General features: G+C 39.7%; 1 protein-coding gene across 5 annotated transcripts in view; it reads left to right on the plus strand.

Annotated features, from left to right (window-relative positions):
• DLGAP1 (DLG associated protein 1) overlaps positions 1-19,409 on the plus strand; it is a 411,297-nt gene that overhangs the window by 280,249 nt on the left and 111,639 nt on the right. For all 5 annotated transcript variants that reach the window (XM_051611840.1, XM_051611837.1, XM_051611838.1 and 2 more), the window contains one exon: positions 5,094-5,308. In XM_051611840.1, coding sequence (XP_051467800.1) covers positions 5,094-5,308 — 215 coding nt within the window. The remainder of the gene's footprint in view (positions 1-5,093; positions 5,309-19,409) is intronic.

The following is a 19,409-nucleotide window of genomic DNA, read 5'->3' on the forward strand; positions in this document are numbered from 1 at the left end:
GGACAGGTAATCTATAGTGAATCCAGGTAAGATGTCGTCTGGTGGCAGTATGTTATCGGTATAGTCTGTTCTGTTTACAAAAGAATCTTATATGTGCCATTTAACCAGAAGAAACTATAGTCAAGCTTAGCTTTCATGCTTGTAACAAACATTGTATTTCTAGGGCTGTTCTGCTTAAGTTTCAGTAAGTTGCCTGACTCAGAGGCCTTTGCTGAGTATTTTCTCTTTATTTTCAAGTAATAATTGTGTTCTGTTTCACAGTACTTTTTGTATAGGTGCACTCTTTATTTTTAGACTTGTAAAGAAAGAATTGCACATGATCTTGAAGATCATTTGCAGACTGAAATGTTTCCAGGATCTCTACTACTTCAATCGTGTGAATAATAATAGCTTTATTTTAATAAAAACAATGGTGTTCATTGTTAGATCTGAGTTTAGCTCTTCCCCCTTTTTCATGAGAGTAAAACCAATCGTGTGAGTGATGTTCCTGCTTGATATTCTGATAATGAAAAAATGGTATTGCCAAGGTAATTGGATAATATGATTTTCTTAGAAGCATGAAACAGCTTTATCTCAGGTATGTCCATCTTAATGCCATTAATCTTCTATGACAGCAGATACCATGCACGTGCACTTGCGTGCAGTACAGTTTGTGACCTGGCAAGGCATAATATTGGCCATTAAAACAAAGGAAGAGCCAGCAGGAAAATTTGTGCCACCTCCTGACTGAGAAAAATAAACAAGCTGGAGATTCAAATAGACACTATCCCCAGCATTTTTCCAGATCAAAAGAAGGAAACATGCTACAGAATGTTTGGTGCCGTATCTCTAGGAACAGAACGCATGAAGTAATGCGACAAATTTTATTTTCACAATTTGTAGTTTTGAGAGGGCTTCTTGGTTTCCTTTTTTTCCCATGATACGAAACACTACTGTGGCAGTAAATTGCATTGTCTACTATGAGCTGCTACAGCCATTCCTTTTAGGCACCAAAGAAAGCACTCTGAAAATCAGGTCACTTCTTTTAGTCAGTATTGCTTGAGGTATTTTACTATAGGCACAAAAGTATTAATATATTGACATTATTTTTTCTGCCTGTACTTTCTAAACAAAATAGGTACAATGAAAGGAAGTGCTGAGCTTTAAGGGTTGTTTGTCCTACTCGAGTAAAACACAGTCAGTGTATCTACTTCTTCTAAAGCATTTCTTTACCCTGCAAGTGCTCTCTACCATTTGGACAATGAATTACCATTTTCTTCTACTCCAGCTTCTGAAATTAGGGTTTCTGACTCTTGTGGAGATAAGATAAAGGGGAACCAGACACAGATTTCTTGCCCTAATATTCTTTTAAATCATAGAATAATAGAAATTCTGAAACCTTAAAAACCAAACAAACAAAACCAAAACAAAACAAAAAAAAACACTCAGCCTTAAACATCTGCAAGAAAACTGGGCAGACTGTTAACTAAAATAGGGTTTTAATCAAATATTCATTACATTCTTCTACTGCAGCTTTGTCTAGGCAGGAAAGATAATTTGCACACACACTTGAACTTCCTTAATGTGTTAACTGAAATTAGAAGCATATCTGGGTTGATATTTTAGGCTGTTCTCTAAATCCAGATGTTTTTCCTAATGATAGCCATCCTTTTCTCCTTAGCACATACAGGGTTTACCCTTAAACCTATAATATGGTAATGGAACTTGGGTTGCATTAGTATAATTTCCGTTGCTTTAGCGCATGCAGGTAACTTCCAGTACAGAAGCCAGCCACTGGGTTTGTGGCACTCCTTCAGACTGCTTTGCCCTTCGTCTTTATGTGAACAGTTCAGCTTTCTTTTTCTGCAGCTAGAGTTTTTAAAAGGTGGAAGAGCCCCTAGAAAAGTAGCATTCTGATTTTCAGTGATTGCTCACTGAGTGAGGAGAGCTCAAACCGGAAACTTCCTCCCAGTCACATCATACAAATTGTGGGGCTGGAGGAAAGCATTCAAAGTTAATCACAGTACACAGTGCTTGTGTGTAAATAGGAAGGGTTTTTTTTGGTAAATTCATTGCAACCAGCTTACAGAACTTTTCCAATTGTATCTAAATCATTTGAGAAGCTTTGGGATAAAAGGTATTGTACTTATGGATGAGGTTATTGATAACAGAATTCAACAATTTCAGAGTTATAGTGCTCACAGCACCACTCATCACTTGTATTACACCTATAAACTACAGCATTAAATTTAACAGCATGTCTATTATTTAATAAAACTACAAATGTTCAGCTTGCCTGAATTATGGGTTCTGTATGAGGACTATAACTTGAAATACCCTGACTTTTTCTCAGTTAAAGACACTAACCTTAGAGTTATTCTAACATATTTTATTTATTGCATTGAAGAGTATTTCACTAATTTATTTTAAGAAGAAAAAGCACAGATTTTTTACTAAAGTATAATAAATAAAATATTAAATAGATGAAGGTGAATGTCCTCTGAGAATTCAAAGATTCTCTACATACTCTGACTTAGACATCTAATATCTGCCTGAACACTCATTAGAAGGAGTTGTGCTATTACAGGTTTCAAACTTCTGACTGAAGTCTGAGCATATCATCAAAATGTCAGCAGAGCTTGATTTTTCTAAACTTGAGTTAACTTCTGTTTTGGACATGAGTGATTTGGAAAGTAAAGATTTTAAATTTGACAAGCAGAAACTGTAGGTTCCAAAATATATGTGAGAGTTGGTATGAATATAATTTGTATTTTTGTTGTTTGAAGATGCTATAGGCCTAGAACCAATGCAAGAATTAAGACCTAAAACAATACTGTTCTCTCTGTCGTAAGTGGCTGGAGGAGCGTAAAATTCTCCATACTTTTGTAGGTCAGAAATCAGAATCAAAACCACTACCAAGTAGTATCATTTTGTTTTGAAAAGACCTTTAAGATCATCAAGTCCAATTTTTAGCCTAGCACTGCCAGGTTCAGCACTAAACCCTGTCCGTAAGTGCGACATCTGCACATCTTTTAAGTATCTCCAGGGAAGGTGACTCCACCAGTTCCCTGGGCAGCCTGTTCCAGGGCTTGACAATCATTTCAGTGAAGATTTTTTCCTAATACCCTACCTAAACCTCCCTAGGCACAACTTGAGGCCATTTCCTCTTGTCCTATCACTTGTTGCTTGAGAGACCAACCCCCACCTTGCTACTCCTTTCAGGTAGTTATAGAGAGCAATAATGTCTCCCCTCAGTCTCCTTTTCTTCAGGCTAAACAACCCCAGTTCCCTCAGACACTCCTTGTAAGACTTGTTCTCCGGACTCTTCACTATCTTCTTTGCCCTTCTTTGCACACTCCAGCACCTCACTGTCCTTGTAGTGAGGGCACAAAACTGAACACAGTATTTGAGATGCGGCCTCATCACTGCTGAGTACGGTGCATCAGTAGCATGAGAAGAAAGTCAGTGAAGGAAGAAAGTGGGCAAGGTCTGGGGTTTGAAATAATTAGAAAAGAAAGCAATAGCAGGGGTTATTAATAGTTTGGTTAATTAATTATAATTAGTAATAAGCCCATGAATGCTTTGCTCCTTTGCATAGCACAGTGATTTTTGGATTGTAGTTTTTGTAACAGTATATATAGATTGATAAAATGCCGTAAAAAAATTTACCTACATTGACAGTAACATTTGAAAGGGCTTACAGCCTCTTGACTTAAGCTTATGTTTGTAGTGGGAATCAAAAGTTAAGCTGTTAGCAAACAGTCCAGTGTTTCAGTTTTGATTGTCTAAACAAGCTGACATGTAAATGCTCTGCCTGCAGTTTGGGAAGAAATGGATGCACAAGACACTCACTCAGCAGAACTTAAATTTCTTGTTAAAGAACAAACTTTCCATAGAAAAGAGACACTTGGTGTTTATCCTGACAGATAGTAGTATTCATGAGCTGCATGACAAATTTTAGCACCTCAGATTGAAGACTCCTTTTTTAATATGGCTTGTAAGGGCTTTAAAGCTTTGTAGCTATAACTTGCTTTGTAGAGTTGACTCACTAAGAATATTCAGAAAAGTAGCAAACTAAACATTCACAGCTTCTTTTATTTAAATCTAACATAAAATATTTTTAACTAAAAAGCCCTCTTCCAGCTTAACCTTTACTATAAAAATGGGATCTCTGCAAAGCAACTTTGGGACAACCCCTTCAAGGATCCTCCTTCACTGCATGTTGTTTTCACTGTTATGGGGAAGAGAAGGGTGTTGGTTTACTATAGTCACAAGTCCCAAGAGCAGAGGAAGTGAGAGAAGGGGTGGGAGAGGGCACTGTGTTTTTGAGCTGTCCCCTGCTATGTCCCAAAATCTTATGAATGCACATTCCCAGTGTTCCAGATTTCCAATGCAAAGAATGGACAGCACTTACTTCTGATCAAGAGAAACAGTGCACATCAGTAAGAAGAAGAAAGAGAGTAAAGAGTCATATGACTCAGACACTCAGACTAACATAATTCAAAAGGAGGATCCCTGCAAGCTGACAGGTGCCCAGTTGCTCTAATTATGCTATAGAAGCAACAATAGTATAATTTCACAATTGCAACCCTACTTTTGTCATTATTAGTACATAGTTCCACTAATTTGAAATGTATCTTGAGCCAAAATGAACCTGGTGAGTATAGCTATGCACACTGTGTCTGAAGTTTGTGATACAGAGATTCATCTTTTGTGCCTCTCCAAAGGTGTTCAATATGTTAAGCTGAACCAAAACTACCCTGATCTGGTTTGTAAATGCTTTGAATGAAACCACCAAAAAAAACCAAAACCCCAAACAGATTTATCCAGCCCGGTATTAGACATAACTAGGGCTCCTATGTCAGCATGTTTGCTAGAAACTTCCCAGATAAGTAGTGGAGAATGCAAAAAACTCCAGAGGTTCTTGTGACTATGTAGGAGAAAAAGTGGGCCTCCAATGCAAACAGCAACACAGGATCAAATGGGACTGAGGTGGACCTTTGGCTATGGGAGTTTTTCTTATGGCTGTGGTTTGGCTTAGCACAGTCAAATCTTGCTGTGCAGCTACATCAGGGAAGAGTGTGCTAATAAGAGAATTTTGTTCATCACTTCAGGTTCCTCAAGATGAATGGACTGGATTCACTCCACGAGGGAAAGATGACGAGATTCCCTGCCGACGAATGCGTAGTGGCAGTTACATCAAAGCCATGGGGGATGATGACAGTGGAGACTCAGACACAAGTCCGAAGCCATCTCCAAAGATTGCTGCAAGGAGAGAGAGCTATCTCAAGGCCACCCAGCCATCCCTTACAGAACTCACCACCCTCAAGTAAGTCCATGTTTTACTACATCATATAGAGTGCTTTGTGAAGACGTTCAGTTTCTGTTCCTATTTGTTTCTACTCTTTACTTCTAGGTACCAGCTAAGGAGAATATGTAAACAACTGTGTTAGTCATGCTTATTTTTGGTTGTTTTTTTTCTGAACAAGAGTTGGTTTGCAATGTATTTCTATGATATTCTGAAAAGGGACCCTACTATCTGTGCTTTGAACTTGCAAGGTATTTCAACCTGTTAGTGTTAAGAGGGTATACAGGTATGTATGATAGATCTCTTATTTAAATACTCCACTGAATTATAGCTTTGGCCTGCAAAAGCTTTGCATAGTTGCATATTTATATATACTCAATGTGTTAAATTAGCCCTAAGCTAGTCTTTGCGACTCATCAGAGAGCATCTGACATTTAATTAAAAAGAACAATGACTGCCTCAAAATAGACAAATCCATGGTTTCTACTTTTTACTTCGCTCAGAACTGCATTGTGCTTTGTGGAGAAATATAACCAAAAATGAAATTATTTTAATTGTTTATGAAAGTTTTAGTCAAGAATAATAATGAATTTAGGGATTTTTTTGTGTTTTTCTTTTGTCTGAGCCTTTAAAGAAAATCACTCTAATTCTCACTAATATTGCACAAATGGATAGTTTTTGTATTAGTGTTTTATTTTAAATAATTCTAAAATTGAGAGATCCCCTAAAGCAAGATAATCAATTATTTCCATTAAAAAAATAGTGTGGATTTAAATCAACAATTGCTTCTGTCTGTCTTCTGCAAAATTCATCACTATAATAATGAATCATATTTCACTGAACCAAAATAACCTAATTTTAGTATAACTTGCCTAAGGCTGTAGCTTTAAAATGGGGGGAAAAAAAGAGCTGTATCTCCTCTAGTACCCATCATTAATGACGAAAGACTCCTTCTGCATTTCCCTCATTAATTTCCTCTCCTTCCTTGTCCTCCTCTTTCCCATTTTTTTCCCAGAGACCTTATCTGGGAAATAGATTTTAGAGAAAAGCATTTGATCTTTGTTCAGAATGTCATGCTCTTGACATCAGTGATGAACAGACCTTTAGACAAAACCATGCCTATTTCTGCTCCTCATAGCAGCCTGCCTGACTTTGTCTCAGGAGAAGCAGGGATCACTTCTACCCTCTTTCCATTAGTGTCCAAAGGAGAAAGCAGTCTCATTTTCTACAGGGATTTTCATAAGCTAGCTGGCACTTGCTCAAGGGATTCAGTGATTCCCCTCATCATCCAGCAGACTTTACCACATCCTTTCCTGAGCCAAAACTCCTCCTCTGAGATCAGCTATTGCAGCCTCTGCAAGGTGAACACAAACATTACATACCACCACAAACTCCACAAAGCCAGGCTTTGTGGCTTTGTGCATGGACACACTATCAGGCACAGATCTTACTGTTGCTGAGACTTTAGAAACATATGTTCCATAGTTCCAGAATATATATGTGAAGTACAATGCATGACAGTTACTGTATTTGCTCTTGAGTCATTTCTGTTCTCTGTAGGTACGAGATTTGCAGAAGAATCATAGAATCATAGAATCATAGAATCATAGGGGTTGGAAGGGACCTCGAAAGATCATCTAGTCCAACCCCCCTGCCAGAGCAGGGTCACCTAGAGTACATCACACAGGAAGGCGTCCAGGCAGGTTTTGAATGTCTCCAGTGAAGAAGACTCCACAACCTCTCTGGGCAGCCTGTTCCAGTGCTCTGTCACTCTCACAGTAAAAAAATTTTTCCTGTTATTCACCTTAAACCTCCTATGCTCCAATTTATATCCACTACTCCTTGTCCTATAACTGGTCATCACTGAAAAAAGCTTAACTCCATCTTCTTGACACTCACCCTTTACGTATTTGTAAACATTGATGAGGTCACCCCTCAGTCTCCTCCAAACTAAAGAGACCCAGCTCTCTCAGCCTTTGCTCATAAGGGAGATGTTCCACTCCCTTAATCATCTTTGTGGCTCTGCGCTGGACTCTTTCCAGCAGTTCCCTGTCCTTCTTGAACTGAGGGGCCCAGAACTGGACACAATACTCCAGATGCGGCCTCACCAACACAGAACAGAGGGGGAGGAGAACCTCTCTTGACCTACTAACCACCCCCTTTCTGATGCACCCCAGGATGCCACTGGCCTTCTTAGCCACAAGGGCACACTGTTGGCCCATGGTCATCCTCCTGTCCACCAGGACCCCCAGGTCCCTTTCACCTACACTGCTCTCAAGCAGGTCAGCCCCCAACCTGTACTGGTACATGGCATTTTTCTTCCCCAAATGCAAAACTCTACACTTGCCCTTGTTGAACTTCATCAGGTTTTTCCCCGCCCAAGTCTCCAGCCTGTCTAAGTCTCTCTGAATGGCAGCACAGCCTTCTGGTGTGTCAGCCACTCCTCCCAGCTTGGTGTCATCAGCAAACTTGTTGAGGGTACATTCTGTACCATCATCCAGGTCGTTGATAAAGATGTTGAACAACACCGGTCCCAGTACCAACTCCTGAGGGACTCCACTAGTCACAGGCCTCCAACTAGATTCTGCCCCATTGACTACAACTCTCTGACTCCTTCCTTTCCACCAGTTCTTGATCCACCTCACTGCCTGATCATCAAACCCATACTTCATCAACTTATCTACAAGGATGCTGTGGAAGACAGTGTCAAATGCTTTACTGAAATCAAGATAGACCACATCTACCACTCTACCATCATCTATCCACCTAGTAATTTCCTCATAGGAATCTGGGCTTAATTAAAAGTAACAAGTCCTGCACGTTGCTGTTCACCCACAGAAGGCATTAGATCTGAGAAGCTAGGCAGCAGAAACTTTGGGCCTTAGTTTTGAAGTCATTGTAATTCAGAAAAGTGCCTTTTGGAATAATTCATTTCATATATGTTTTTTAATCCCTTCCTATTAAAGAAGGCTTTTAGGAATGTGCTTCATTTTTAGCTGCTTTTTGTAAAATTCATGTACATTTAGGAGCTATGCAAAAATAAGATGTAAAGCACAGAGTAGAAAATGGTGAACGTTAGAAAAACAAAGAAGACAAAATATGAAATAACTTTTATTTTTCAATTACTTTTCAGCATAAATTGGGATGAAGTAGAATTATTTCTATTAATCTATGCTGATACTTATAGAAATACCTCTTCCTGAGAAACCTTTCCACTTTCAGATACAAATTGTATAAAACATAATTATGCATTGCTTTTATTCCTTTATGCTGAACATGATAATTTAGAGGCTTTTTTTGTAAGAACTAGCCAGGTGCTTGCTCTGGGAATTGAAGTATTCTGTTCAGCTAGGTCGTCTTTGCAGATTTCTTCATACTTTCTTAGTAGCATGATTCGACCTTGTCCATGACATTGCTTGTTCATCCCAGGGCTACCCTGATTACTCTGAGAGCTGTGATAGAGTTTTACTGGCATGTCAGCCAGAGACTAAATTAGGGCCCCTATCTCTCTGAATATAGGTCATCAAGCAATAGTGTAATATGTGATAACAAGTTATTTCCTTGGCTTACTGTTGACTTGAGTTCAATTTGCACCCGAGTAAGAGCTTTATGGAAATGAGCCAAAAGCTACTCAAGTCAGTAGGCAGCATTTTACTGACACTAGTGGACTTTCTAGCTGACCTTGCAGGACGTTTAACACCTTAAAGCTGAGTAGCATTTAACTCTAATTATGTTTTTCCTGTCAGTGAAGAATGAGGCACCTTGTGAATGCAGTGTCTCTGCAGTGGTAACTGTCAGGGATCTTCTGCACTTCTTCCTGCTACTCTCTTCTTCTGTTTTATCTATGCAGTCTCTAGTTGGCTTCACTTTCACCTTTGGCAGAGAAAACAACTGAAAAACACGTTCCCTTTTGCTTTCACTGTTGTTTTTGAAAGGATTTTTCATTGTGTGGGACTTTTCCTCTCTGAGTACTTTAAGTCTAATATTGGTCTCACAACCCACGCTGTTCCTCCCACCTACCTAGCTACCATCGCTCATGCGCCTACTCTTCTAAGAAGGGGTTTTCATTATTACCAATGTTTCTTTTTATACAAGGAATCAGTTTTGAACAGCACAACTGTGTCACATCTCCTTCATAGAATACAAATTTATTTCTCTGGTTTTGCTGATGGTTTTTTTTTTCCTGCTATTCCTTACAATCTCCCTCCTACAATATTCCTCCCATGCCATGGTTTCCATGTGGTTACAACACATGTGTCAAATGCTGTGGTACCATTCTGAATAAAGCACAGCTTGCTGTGCTCTTGAAATGCTCACCTCCACTGCTGTAATCTAATTATCCTATCAGGAAGTAAGCAGCTTTGTGTCTTTGCTGACAGTACCCTCTGGGTGTTTAATCTTTCACAGTCTTGATAAACTGATCAACCGGGGGGGGGAATAACAATTATAATTTTAAAAAATAATACAAATTTTAAGAAAAAAACACATTCTTGCCCTTTCTGGAAAAGTGGCAAAAGTTTATCTTGCACTTGTAAGCAGATGGAAAATGGTTTGGTGAGCTGACTTCTAAAGAAGATACAGGCAACAGATAGCTGACATTTCTATTACAACTAAGCTTGATTCAGGACATTTTCCTTTACTATCTATATGTACTTTGGTTGTGTTTAGCTTGGTTTTCATTGGGAAAAAAAGTATGGAATTACATTGTCTGTCCACATCCTGTCACCTCCACATCCCTGTAACTTTTGAATCCGTTGGCCAACTTTAACGCTAAAGAGACTGAAGTCTGAAAGACACAAAGTTCCAGCAAACTCTATGAAGTTCTGTAGCTGGGTAAGGCAGAGAAGGATCTGGAGCTGTCCCTTAGGATCTCTTGAAGGAGCATGGGCAAAGTAGCTGGTGGGTATAACTTGGGGCAGCACTTTCCCAGCCTAAAAGATTAAGAATATGGAAGGAACTGGAAAACTCAATTGAGGACAAGATGTCTAAAAGATGGACCCTGTTATCACAGTTCTTGTACTTAATTCTGCCCCCTTCACTTTCTCCAGTACACACATACTCACTGCTTAAAATACAAGTTCAGATTCTGCTTCTTAGCTCAACATTGCTGCTTTTCTAAAACTTTACTGTACTTAACAGTAATCCACTTACGGACATTTTATATTGATTTTGGGTTATACACAGTTGTAGAATTGCTACTTCAGACTCATATTTAGTCATACAAATGTTTTTCTTAGACAAGTTGTACTCTCTGGTCACCAGTATATTGACAATTTCCATGATCTTCATACTTTGGAGATACATGTGTAGAACTCACATAAAAAGGAGAGAAGAAAGAGCAAAAATTATTTATTTTTCTTAATAAATCTTTATCTTTAAGATATTTTAATACACACATCATGTTTTTTCCAGTCATCTGTGACTTGGAGAAACACTGCTACAAAAAACAAACACTTTTTAAAATTAGCATAGTAGCAAAGATGCTTATGAGCATATGTACTTATGAGAATATGAGCATACAAGCAAAAAGCTTTTCCTCTTTTCAGCCAATGGTAAATAATTAATCTGTGGGATTTCCATCATAGCTGCATGTAGTCCTGTGATTTACTGCATAGATGAGTGATACTTAGAATAAACCATCCAATTCCTATCTTTGAAGTTTATCAGAGACATTCCAATATTTTAAAATATGTATGTGTTATTTGTGTACACCCAGGCTTATATTTTTTATGTGCTAATACAAACAGCATAAGTACTTTATACTTGTCTGTTTTGGGAATCTGAAGATAAAATTGGCCTCCTTTCTGCCATTTTTTCTTAATAACCTATAAAATCACAGTAAACTATCAAGCTCAACTAAGAGGCAAAATCTGGTAGCAAACTTAGTAACAGTGACAAAAGCAAGAAGAAAGAGGTACAACTGATTTATATACCCGGAATTCCAACTTTTCATCACCTGAGAGCTGATCAGGTCAGTTCCTGGAGGATAAGCCTTCAAGCTAGGTTCAACCTATATTACAAATCAAATATTGACAGAGTTGCAGGACCAGCTTTGGTAGGATGACTTGCAAAAAAAAATCCAACCATCCCATTTTTACATAGTATAGATGTTTCAGGTAGAAGATTCCCTGATCCTTGTAAAAGTCAAGGAAATTATTATCAAAATAGTTTTATAATCTACAATGCTCCCAAATAATTTTGTCTGGTCATAATTTGTGTGGAGGAAGGTGATATGCACACATGGTCACATCCATATAGACTGATGGAAAGGTAAAGTGCATCATCTGCACTGGGTGAATTAATGGTGAAATTGCGTAATGTCTCTTTTCAAACATGATGCTAAGACTGATGTGAATGAGAGGATAAGCAAAGGTCCAACAGCTTTTTACACTAAAACCACAGCAAATTAAATGCCATGTACAAAGCTGGATGTCATTACAGCTTTGATTTTCCTATAGTTATGCAACACATGTTTGTGTATGTAGGTATCTTTATGTCTTCTCAAACTGAAATAAGCAGCTCTTGGAAAAATATGGAGCAACATAAACTCTGGAGATGGTTATCCCTCTTGCTCAGCTTTTCTAAGATGCTGCTCTTGGGAAGTATCTGTGCTGAGGGAAATTGCAAGGCATGTAAAGATAATTGTAGCCTAATACACTGGCTAGGCTGTTGTGGCATTTAAGCAAGCTGAAGCTGATCTCCCTACACTGCACTTCACAGTACAGTATAGCATCCTTTGGTATGAAAACCACCTTAGTCTTAGGAATGACGTCCTATTTACTTTAAGGTGTTTCTATATTACTGTAACATGCTCCAAAATTTCCCTAGAAAAAGATGTTGGATAAACAAAAGCTTTTTTTTTTTTACTTTTTTTTTTTTTTTAATGGAGGTTTTGTCCTCATTCTGCTCAAATTAATGAAAATGTACCATTAACTTCACTGGCCCAGATCACAGACAGGGGGAGGGAAGAGGGAAAATAAAAGGTAATGCAATACCTCATCTTCCTTGTGGTGAATATTTTTAGACACATGCAGGAAAGCTTGTTAATTTTCTTTCTTGTTAAGTGACATCCAATTAGGAAACAATTACTTTCCTAATTAGTACAAAAGGAATAAGTCTGATTAATCTTTTATGAGTGCTTTACAGTATGTTTCCAGTGCAGTGTGTTTCATTGTTTCCTGTTGCAGTCTCTTTCATTTTGATTAAATCTTTAGCTAGTGAAAGAATTGTCTCCTTTTTCCTTGAAATGTCTTTCATTTGTTTGCTTGAAGGGTGATTTTTTGCGGATTTCCCATGAAAGAGACTGGAGCACCTCCATGAGCTTTGGACATGTAGCCAAAGGAATAGTATTTTGAAACCATTGTTGGTCTAGGTAGTAACTTTCCCAGCCTGCAGTCACTGATACATTGCATGTTAGTTTGCATTTTATTCGTATTGTTGCAATCCCTTCTCTCCTCTCTGAAAGCTAGGGAGAAGCTGTTGGTCAGAATTTAAATCAGAAGAAAATTTTAAAGACAAGGCAATAAAAAAATATATTTATTTTGAGGTAATGGGTGGACATACCTCTGGAGCTGACACTTTCCCTATGGCAGCTGACATCTGTTTTATTTAAGGAGCAGAGGATATTGATTTATTGAAGGAGCTTAGAGCTTGGAGCTTTTAATGAACAGTTACAGCTTTTCACTGATGGCTATACAAAGCATGCTTGGTCAGCTGATGCTTAATATCATTGATGGGTACATGAGAGAGCTGGAGGGCTGTGGCAGCTTCCTTTTGGGGCTCAGGAATGGACAACTCTTCACTGCTAACTCTTCACTGGGACATCTCTGCACTGGGACATCTCTATGCCAGGACATCTCTGTCTTGGGGCATCTCTGCACTGGGATATCTCTATGCCTGGACATCTCTACACCAGGGCACCAGCACAGCCTGTGTCATCTGCCTATCTACAGAGAGTTGCCCCAGTGAAGAGTTGTCCCGGCACAGAGATGTTCACTGTGTTTCACGTGGGTAGGATGAGCACTCCTCCTCCCTACTTGTGTGATAATCCTCACCAGTTTATCTTGCAATGAAGTTGAGATGCCCTGTTACAGTCTCACTGCTAGCAGACATTCCTTCTCCCATGGTAAAATTTAACCTTGTGTCAGTCCACACCTAGCTCTATATGCCCTGCTACATCAGTATTGTCACATTTGTATAAAAATGTTATTTCTTGTTTCTCTAAGATGAGAAGTCAGAATTTTGTTGTAATCTCTGACCTATACTACAGTTGCTGCCTCACTTGTACTTTTACCTTTACTTGCTGAAATTCAAGACAATGAAAGAGTTAGAATTAACTTACATAAGAATCAGCGGGGGGGGGGGGGGGGGGGGGGGGGGGGGGAAAAAGCCTTTAACTTTGCTTGTCAATGTGTGAACTTTCAGCAATTACTGGAGCAGAACTTTGGAAGTCAATAATTTGTTAAAGAAAAGCTGCAGCCTCATGTAAATGATTGCCTTACTTGTAGAAATTAAAATCCTTCCTCTGTATCTAGTCATTTGGCTCAGCTTTGTACAAGATTTAGCTTTATGTTAGACCTAACTGCAGATGAAAGCAATAACTCCCAACTTTTTATTTTCTGTCATTTAAATCCTGTAAACATGTATTCATTTTAGAGCAAATTACTTTGGTGAATTCAAGTCCATCCCATTTGTTTTAAAAACCAGTCTGTCGATGTATTTCATGGGTCAAATGGGCACTTCTAGGACTTGCTTTAGGAAACACAATTCTAGTCACTAAACCAAAGTGTGTTTTTCAGCCATCTCCTTCAGAGTATAATTTTTACACAGCCAACCTCATGTTGGTGTGCAGAACTGGCCTTGTTTATTTTTAGCCTTACTTCTGCCCACCTCCTTAAAAAGCTGCCTCAGAAAAGAAGTTAATAAAATCCAGTGGGGACAGGAGAAGAAATACTGCCTTAGACTAGACTGCACGGACACACAAAAGCTACATGTTAGGAAGATTTTCCTAATGGTAATGAGAGTTAAGCATGGGAGTGGATTGCCAAGAGAAATCACTTCACTGGACATTTTCAAGAAAAGTGTAGAAAATATCTGTCAGGACAAATTTAGATATTGCTGATCCTGCCTTAGGGTAGGAGGGACAAAATGACCTCATGAAGACCCCTCCAGACCAATATTTTATGATTCTCTGTCTGTCTTTCTCAGGCTGTTAAATATATCCACTCTCATTGTTCTTTATTATTGTTCTTAACTTAGTTTTAAAATACAAAAATAAAATTATCATTAAGACCAAGTTATTCCCAAAGGTCTGCTGTTAAATAGTAATAATAACAGTAAAAATAATAGTAAAAAATTAATAAATAGTAGTAGTAGTAGTAGTAGTAGTAGTAATAATAATAATAATAATAATAATAATAATAATAATAATAATAATAATAATAATGTTAAATAGATAGCCCACCCAAAGCAGTGGCAGTTCTGCACAATTCTTTCATGTATTTTAAACACTGTTCTATTTCTAGTGTTTTGAAATCATGTTCTGTCTGCTGCCAGCCATACCATGCTTGACTCTCGCTATTTAATCTTGTACTGTCTGGTCTAGTTTGCTAAGGGGAGCTCAGCTGATGTATTAAATCTGCCATGCAGAAAATTCACACGCATAAGAAGAGATGTACGTTTGTACAAAATCCAGTCTGGAGTCCTTAATGTCCAAAACAACAACACAAGCAAACAATAATTAATTTAACTATTCATAATAATTTTCTGCCCTGTTCAGCCAGAAGTGCAATATTGTTTCACCGTGGAATGCTGGAGCCCTTTTATTAAAAAATAGAAAATTTAAAATAGTGTATTTTGCTTTACTTTTAATGTGAAATTACAAGACAAACAGTGTTTCTGGAGACAAGCTTTGGGATCTTCTGTTTATTTGCATCGTGTTAGAGTGAGAGAGAGAGACATGAAAGTGATTAATGGTTCCACCCTTACACCCTTACTTGTGTTTTCTTGTGTTTTTATTACTGCTAAGACGGAGTAACTTTCAACATCTTTTAGTAGTTCTTTGCTGGCTTGGACGCAGTATGGGGAGGTTAGGGGCAGGAGGAAGCAAAGAAAGTGTGTGGCTCCTGGGAGCTGAGGTGCTGAAGTAGGTCTGCATCAAATATCCTGGGTGACACACATGAATAAAAGTACATCTGAAGAGACTTGGCTTTTAAAAGTTTGCTCTCGTCCTAATGAAGTTACAAATCTTTTCAGGACAGAAATTAGGGAAAAACCTTAAAGACTTCCTTACATTGTGCGTGCTTTCCTATTCATTGTATGCTACAAGGATAGAGAACCATTGTAGGATCACGGTTTGTTTACTTGCTGGTGTGAAAAAAATATTCTTGAAAGCACCTTTGCAGCAGGTATTGAGTTCCTGTGAGGAATTTTTGTGGTTGCATCTGTAGCTGAGCTGCACAGCAATTTCCCATTCCCCCCCAGAAGGGATTTGCTACCTGACCAGCCTGCACCCCAGGCACCCAGCAGTTTTGCCTGCAGCAAGCACAGAGACAGCAGAAAGCACTAACTGGTTTTGTCATCCCCAAATGCCAGCGGCCACATCCAGAGCACCCAGATCCTTCCCATTATTTAAGTGATGTAAGAGTGGCAGCCATGCTTGGGTTGTGTCTGTGCAGCTCTGCACTGTGACAGTGATGTATCATGCTGAAGGCAGGCTCAGGAGCTTTCAGGACTAGTATATAAATCTCTGTTGGTTTATATCTGACAATTACTATTGCAAATGTGTGCTAAGCCTTCATTACTCTACACTTGAAAGAAAACCTTGAAAAACTTATTTAGGAAGGTAGCTCTCCTTGGGCTGGTCCTAAAAATGTCCACAGTTGTTATTTATTACTTTATCACACAAAAATAGTAATAATATAGTTGTTTATTAAAACTCTGTCATGTAATAATAAATATATCATACTGTTTGCATAACATAAATTGAAAAATGTACTAGAATGCAAAATAATACAAGGTTCTTGCTTCATTTATTACTTTTACTCTTTGTTTTACAAAACATAAACCAGCCATTTAGGTTTGTCACATTTATAGAAATAATTTGCTTCTGAACTTTGCATAAATCTCAAACCCAAGGATACATACGTAATGAAGAACACTTAGAAGCACTCTAGGTGAAATTATGTCAATGACAACATTGACTGAGTCATGACTTCATCTCATAATGTTTATTTTTGTAGCAATGATAAAAATTGTATTTATAAAAGCTGGAATTTTGGGGGACAGAAGCAATTTCTATCTTTGAAAAGGTCTTTTTTTGTTATTCTGGTGAGAGGTAGTCAACGTGTCATTCAACCACATCCTCGTGAATTTGCAGTCAAAGAAATCTCCGAAATGTTGGCACTGTCTAGTCAATAGGGTCCAATGAAAATGTTGAGCCATGGATTTCAGGCTGGTGCTGGGTCTGTTGGACTCATCTCAGTCATGTGGCTGTAAGAGCTGTGAGACAACAGGGCTTTGGCAGAGATTTGTTGCTCAGACTTGTTTGAAATGTTGGTGAATCAGGCTGTGCCACTGCAGTTGTTCACTCATTTACTGTTGGGTAGAATGTCATTTCTGGCAGAGCAGTAACTCTCACTTTCCTACATAGAGATCAATTGATTTGGGGCAAAAAGTAATTGTTGTTTACCTGTGATGATCAAATTTAAATTGAGAGGAAGTGGATGATGCCTTATATATGTATCAGATGTTAGACTGACAGTGGCTGGGATGAATGTCACACTATGTCACTATTTCTGTTGTCCCTTTTCCATTTTTTAAGTGATTCCTTAATATACCGAAGTAATAATACTCCGTACTTAATAAGCATCCTTTCTCAATTAATAGAGGCAAGATTTGCATGAGGAATACCACATCTAGAGCCTTTTGCACAGTGTCCCTTTGCTCAGTGACAGTCACCTTCTGACTATTGACTATTTGTATATTTCCACATCCCCACTCATTTTTTTGTTTTTTAATGTATTTCACACCTTTGAAAATAAGGAGTGTGTAGCTTTCTCTGCTGCTTTCATTTATTGTAGCCCTGATGCTAACAGACTCTCCTGCTAAGATTTTCATCAGTGGTGCTTTAATTATTCACCTTTTTCTCTAGTCCTAGGATCACAGAATCACAGAATGGTTTGGGTTGGAAGAGACCTTACAGAACATCTAGTTCCAACCTCCGCTGCATGGGCAGGGACTCCTCCCACTAGATCAGGTTGCTCACAGCCCCATCCAACCTGGCCTTGAACACTTCCAGGGAGGGGGCATCCAGAACCTCTTTGGGCAACCTGTTCCAGTGTCTTACCACCCTCACACTAAAGAATTTCTTCTTAATGTCTAACCTAAATCTATCCTCTACCAGTTTTGATCCATTACCCCTTGTCCTATCAATACATGCCCTTGTAAAAAGTCCCTCCCCAGCTTTCCTGTAGCCCCTGCAGGTACTGGAAGACCACTATAAGGTCTCCCTGGAGCCTCCTCTTCTCCAGGATGAAGAACCCCAACTCTCTCAGCCTGTCCTCGTAGGAGAGGTGCTCCAGCCCTCTGATCATCTTCATGGTCCTCCTCTGGACTCAGTCCAAGAACTCCATGTACTTCTTATGTTGAGGGCTCCAGAACTGGACACAGTGCTCCAGATGGGGCCTCACGAGAGCCAAGTAAAGGGGCAGAATCACCTCCCTTGACCTGCTGGCCACACTTCTTTTGATGCAGCCCAGGATGCAGTTGGCTTTGTGGGCTGCAAGCGCACATTGCTGGCTCATGTTGAGCTTCTCATCAGTCATCACCCCCAAGTGTATCTCCTCAGGGGTGCTCTCAGTAAATTCTCTGCCTGTATTTGTGCTTGGGATAGCCCCAGCCCAGGTGCAGGACCTTGCACTTGACCTTATTGAACTTCACATAGATGGCATGGGCCCACCTCTCAAGCCTGTCCCTCTGGATGGCTCCCCTTTCCCTCCAGCATGTCACACCACACAGCCTGGAGTCATCAGCAAACGTGCTGAGGGTGAGGTCCTGTTACTAACATCATCCTTGTGAATCTTTCACAATTGTTTTATCCCACAGTTTCTAGTCCCAACTAGAGCTTGTCTGTTGCTAGCACTCCTGGATCCTTCTCTTTGCATCTTCTCACCAGGGGGTCATGCAGCTTCTGTTGGAAAATGGTGGTTCCTTTCTTCAATTCTGTGCTCCACTGCTGCGACCATATACCTGCTGGCTAGTTGCACTCAGTCACACTTCAGGCTCTCTTTGGAGTCATTCTCTGGTGTGTTGGGTCTGTGTAGTAGCGGGGCATTGGTAGCATGGGAAGGACCCCAGGGGTGGCTCCTGTGAGAAGCTCCTGGAAACTCCCCCAGCACCAAAGCCAGACCACAAGCCAAGGTGACTGAGCCCAAAGAAAGCCATGACTCTGTGGATAGCCCATGCTGGAACAGTCTGTTCCTGAAGGACTGCACCTGGTGGGAGTAGTTCCCTCCTGTTGGAGGGACCACATGCTAGAGCAGGGGAAGAGTGTGAGGAGTCCTTCCCCTGAGGGGGAAGGAGCAGCAGAGATAACATGTGACAAACTGACCATAAACCCCATTCCCTGTCCCCTGCACTGCTGGAGGGGAGGAGGTAAAGAAATCAAGAGCAAAGTAATTTGGGCCCGGGAAGAAGGGAGGGGTGGGAGGTGTGTTAAGATCCAAATGTGTTTCTCTTTGTCCTGATCTGATTTGATTGGTGACAAATTAAATATATTTTTTTCCCCAAGTCAAGTCTGTTTTGCCTCTGACCGTACCTGGTGAGAGAATCCTCCCTGTCCTTGTCTCTACCCATGAAGTTTTAATTATATTTTCTCCTCCTTGTCGCACAGTGTGGGGAGGAGTGAGCAAGCGGCCCCTTGGTGCTTTGTTACAGGCTGGGCCTAAACTACAACAGCTGAGCAACTGGTTTTGCTCCCTGCTTCAGTTCTCTGGGCAGAAGTTGCTGCAGTGTCCCATGACCCCAGCCTGGTAGCCAAGGTACCCTTGCCACTGACTTACGGTCGGGCAGCCCTTGCACACTAATCCCTGTGCAAACATGGGTGAATGCCAAGGAGGCTTTG

The sequence above is a fragment of the Apus apus genome, chromosome 2 (assembly GCF_020740795.1).
Source record: "Apus apus isolate bApuApu2 chromosome 2, bApuApu2.pri.cur, whole genome shotgun sequence".
Classification (NCBI taxonomy): Eukaryota; Metazoa; Chordata; class Aves; order Apodiformes; family Apodidae; genus Apus; species Apus apus.